Source organism: Microtus oregoni, unplaced genomic scaffold (assembly GCF_018167655.1).
Source record: "Microtus oregoni isolate MIOR12 unplaced genomic scaffold, Mior012 000002F_ref0000024, whole genome shotgun sequence".
Lineage (NCBI taxonomy): Eukaryota > Metazoa > Chordata > Mammalia > Rodentia > Cricetidae > Microtus > Microtus oregoni.
In genome coordinates, this window is record NW_024543061.1 from 76,037,958 (window position 1) to 76,042,207 (window position 4,250).

The window sequence follows — 4,250 nt, forward strand, 5'->3', positions numbered from 1 at the left end:
CATCCACAGCTATGAAGTGTTCATTAACAATACTTAAAGTAAATCTGCTGCCGAAGAATGGCACGAAGTTCCTGCATGCCACATAGGAAGCATTTCACAGAACATCGTTCCTAATGAAATCCGAGGTTTCTGCTGAGGGAACCCCAGAAATGCCTCCCAACCCCTATGCCAGCGAGAAGACTAGTGAACTTCAAATGTCAATAAACTTAGGCATTGAAAAAAATTACTGTTAATTAAGTTTTGTGTACGGAAGAGAGTGGGAATGCAGATCTAAGCCCAGGTGCCCAAGGAAGCCAAACGCATTTTGGCGCCCTGGAGCTGGAGTTACAGCTGACTGTGAGCTAACCCACCTGGGTGCGAGAAACCAACAGGTCTCTAAGAGCAGCTCGGGTTCTTTAAGTCCTACCCGCTGGAGACTTGAGAAAGGAGACTTCAGTGAGACTTAAATTCTGGTGTCTGTACAGGAATTCAGGGAGCTGACCAGACTGAGCTAAAGATAGACCCCGATTTCTTTCCTGGCCCCAAAAGACACCATCTAGGGGCAGGTAAATAGTTACAGCTGAGAAAACCGAGTTTACGCAACAGTCACTTTATTTTGACGGTTCCAAGCCTCCGCCCCACTCCTCAGTTTCCCGCTATTCTAAGGGACGTGAGTCTTCAATATTTTCCCTCTGGAGAGCGCACGTCACGGATCAGCCCTTCCCAGGTCTAGAGGTCGCAAGGCGGGACCGAACCAAGCATCGTCAGCTTTCGGCCTGGCACCCAGAAACAAGCAAAAAAAAAAAAAAAAAAAAAAAATTCATAGTCTATACCTATAGGTTAACAGCACTCAGCAAGCATACCGCATCACGTTGCCCATCGGCGGGCGGAGCCAATGGCCCACTGCTCCAATGAGAACGTGCTCTCACGCGGCCTGATTTGCATGTACTACAATCAAAGCAACTATCCTCCTCCGAGATAACCTAGCCCGGGGTTGAGAACCCTCTTCCAGCCCCTATACAAGTATCCCCAGCTCCTTTCTTGATGCTTTGGGGGCCCTGAAAAGGGCCTTTGGGTTGAGGTGTTGGTGCAAGAGACCGAAGGTCTGAAGCCGGTGGTAGCACTTAGCCGCCGAAGCCATAAAGAGTACGGCCCTGGCGCTTGAGAGCGTAGACCACATCCATAGCCGTGACCGTCTTGCGCTTGGCGTGCTCGGTGTAGGTGACGGCGTCCCGGATCACATTCTCCAGGAACACTTTGAGGACACCGCGAGTCTCCTCGTAGATGAGCCCGGAGATGCGCTTGACGCCGCCGCGTCGAGCCAAGCGCCGGATGGCAGGCTTGGTAATGCCCTGGATGTTATCTCGCAGGACCTTGCGGTGTCGCTTGGCGCCGCCTTTCCCGAGTCCTTTGCCGCCTTTGCCACGTCCAGACATAGTAGAATACCGAAGAGAACTGAAAGGAGAGAAAACTGTCCTACAGGATGCAAGCAAGAGCCTTATATTGTCTGGGAGCGGACCTGTTTGAAAACAGCAAGCAATGGGCGGAGCTCTAGGCGCCGCCCCCTGACTCTATACTCCTGACTGCTTTAGCTCCAAGACTTTTTGTTCCCCTCAAATCTGAAAATCCTTAGCATATTTGAGAATTTAAAGGATATAAGTTTTTTTTATTTTTCCCTTCTTTCGTGCAAATAAAAAGACCGCATCATGCTTGCTATCTTCAGCACCTTCTGAGTCATTTTCTCTGCAGAATGCTTATCCTTAGACTATTGCAAAGTAGTGTGGAAATGGATAGACGCTAGCACTAGAGATCTAGCTTACTAGCCCTTACGTTAAAGCAGTTTACATTTTCATGCGTGGGCCTTTGGAGTGGATGGTCATTTTCTTTTGTGATCACGCTAATACTCCCCTCTTCACTTCCTGTTCTTATTCGATTGTTTTTCTGCAGTGTGGGTTTTTCTGCTTCTGCTGGACAAACACATTAGTATTTTCTTTTCAACCAGCTGTCCGTTTCGATAGTTACTTAGCTCAGCAACTGTAACGTGCCACTTCGATAAGCTTGCATCTCATAGCTTGCATTTAAAACTTAACAAGTTCTCGCCAGGTGCAGTGACTCACACTTGTAATCACAGCAGTGTGGAGGGTGAGGCAGGAGGATTGCCACAAGCTGGAGGCCAACCTGAGCTGGACAGACTCAACTACATTTCACCCCTCTCTATCCAGAGGTCTTGTAAAGTTACACTTGTTAGAAACCTGACTTTGAATAGATTTTTTTTTTATTGCAAATCCCCAAACCAGAAATGGGCTCTTTTGGTGGTGTGGGTTTTTTGTTTGTTTGTTTGTTTTCCCTTTCTGAAACAGGGTTTCTCTGTTTGAACAGCCCCGACAGTCCGGGAACTCACCCTGTAGACCAAATGACAGTCTCTGCCTCCAGAGTGCTCGGATGGAAGGTGTGTGCCACCACCGCTCACGTGGTATTACTGTTTTTAAGACAGGACTGCCCTGAAGTTTACTGTGTTGAGAAGACCGCAGGATTTAAGGGGGGTGGGGGTGGGGGGTCACCACACTTTCCCAGGTGTTTAACGAGCTTGTTGAGGACTGAGCATTTTAGTAAATTGTTGCTGGTCTGCAGTCTTGAAGATCAGCTTCCCAGCAGGAAAACTGTTTCCTAAAGTTTTATACTTGTAAATGCTTTTAAATCTTCAGCGATCCTTATAACTCTAACAGTATTTGTTGTTGTTCTATCTGTTAAAGATTGAGCATGCAGGGCAGTGGTGGTGCATGTCTTTAATCCCAGCACTCAGGAGGCAGAAGCAGGCAGATCTCTGTGAGCTTGAGGCCAGCCTGGTCTACAGAGCGAGTTCCAGGACAGTCATGATTTTAAATCCTTAACTCTTTGGAAAAGCCTTACATAAATAAGGCAAAGCTGTATCTAGAATACATTTTCAAACGCTGCTAAACCATGTCTCCAAAAAAGAAAAAGAAAGGAAAGGACTTTTCTATGATGTAAGCACAAATTTAAGCTGGTTTACAGAAGTCATTCTAGTACTTTCTTGCCAAAACAGCACCAGAGGCTTCCATAGGCATTGACTCAGTATATACATAAATATATACTGTATATTTATATATGTATATACAACAGGACGTGTGTGTGTGTGTGTGTGTGTGTGTGTGTGCGCGTGTGTGTGTGTGTGTAACCTGCTCACGGACATTAAATAGTGTATCAAAGTCAGCTGATAGGCGCTAAAGGCAGAACTCTGAGGAAGCTGTCTGGCTCCGTGATGACCGATCACGTTTATGGTGGCAATACATACATTGCTCAGATTTAAATAGGTGTATTTGAGACCCCAGCTACTGTTTATTCATCAGTGTGCTAGGCCATAAAGACATGCATAAATACATGTAAGCACCGCTTTTCCTCGTGTGTGTGTGTGTGTGTGTGTGTGTGTGTGTGTATGCTTGTGTTTTGTGTTTGGGACCGGATCCTCTGTAGCTAACGATGACGTTGAACTGCTGCTCCTGTTTGTACCTCCTCAATATTAAGATCACAAGCAGCGCCCCCACTTCACTGTTAACTTTATTTCAGTGAAATCAAATCGTAATTAGAATAGGAAGAGGTTAAATTTGTGATCTTTTAGTTCAACGGCATTTTACTTAACGTTTGACATTATATCAGTTGTGTAACTTTTAAAAAATGTGGTAAATTGAACTACCTCAGTGCATCAGTGGAAGGCAATTAAATAATTATTAATTAAATAAAAAACACCTTATTTTATTTCAAATGCCACGGCCTAAAATTTGAATATATAAGAACAAGTCAAAGCAGTCTTCCTCCAGCGCTGGGTCTAGTTTAGAGTATTCTACAGTCTTGGTGGAACACTGGTCGACGACCTCCATCTCCAATTTCTGGATTATAGCCGTGTACCAAATGCAAGGCTTTCCTAAATTCCTCTTTTTTCCTTCCTGCTCTCCCTCCCTTCCTATCAGGCCGATCTGGATCTCAGAATAGCTAAGGCTGACCTCAAGCTTCTGGCAATCCTCCTGCCTCGGCTACCCTAGTGCTGGGATTTCAGACAGGAATCATCCATTTTCCTCCCTTTCCTGCAGTCAATTCCAATCGGACTGGGGAAAAAAAAAAAAAAAAAAAAAAAACCTGTTAACTATGTAAATTAGGACTAGGAATTTACTCTTTTGATTGGGCCGCATCTGGGAAGGCGGGCGCTCTGCTCGGGCGAGCTGATTGGGAGCGGCCCTTGCCCGTCACAGGCGGCA

At 45.7% G+C, this 4,250-nt stretch overlaps 1 protein-coding gene across 1 annotated transcript; it reads right to left on the reverse strand.

Annotated features, from left to right (window-relative positions):
• Positions 1-391: 391 nt before the first annotated feature.
• LOC121438931 (histone H4) lies at positions 392-1,438 on the reverse strand. Its single transcript, XM_041639439.1, has one exon. The coding sequence runs from the start codon at positions 1,413-1,415 to the stop codon at positions 1,104-1,106; it is 312 nt and encodes a 103-aa protein (XP_041495373.1). The 5' UTR covers positions 1,416-1,438; the 3' UTR covers positions 392-1,103.
• Positions 1,439-4,250: the final 2,812 nt, after the last annotated feature.

Bases quoted from the DNA above. Each gene is read 5' to 3' on its own strand.
- LOC121438931 (XM_041639439.1), bottom strand. From the start codon at position 1,415: ATGTCTGGACGTGGCAAAGGCGGCAAAGGACTCGGGAAAGGCGGCGCC.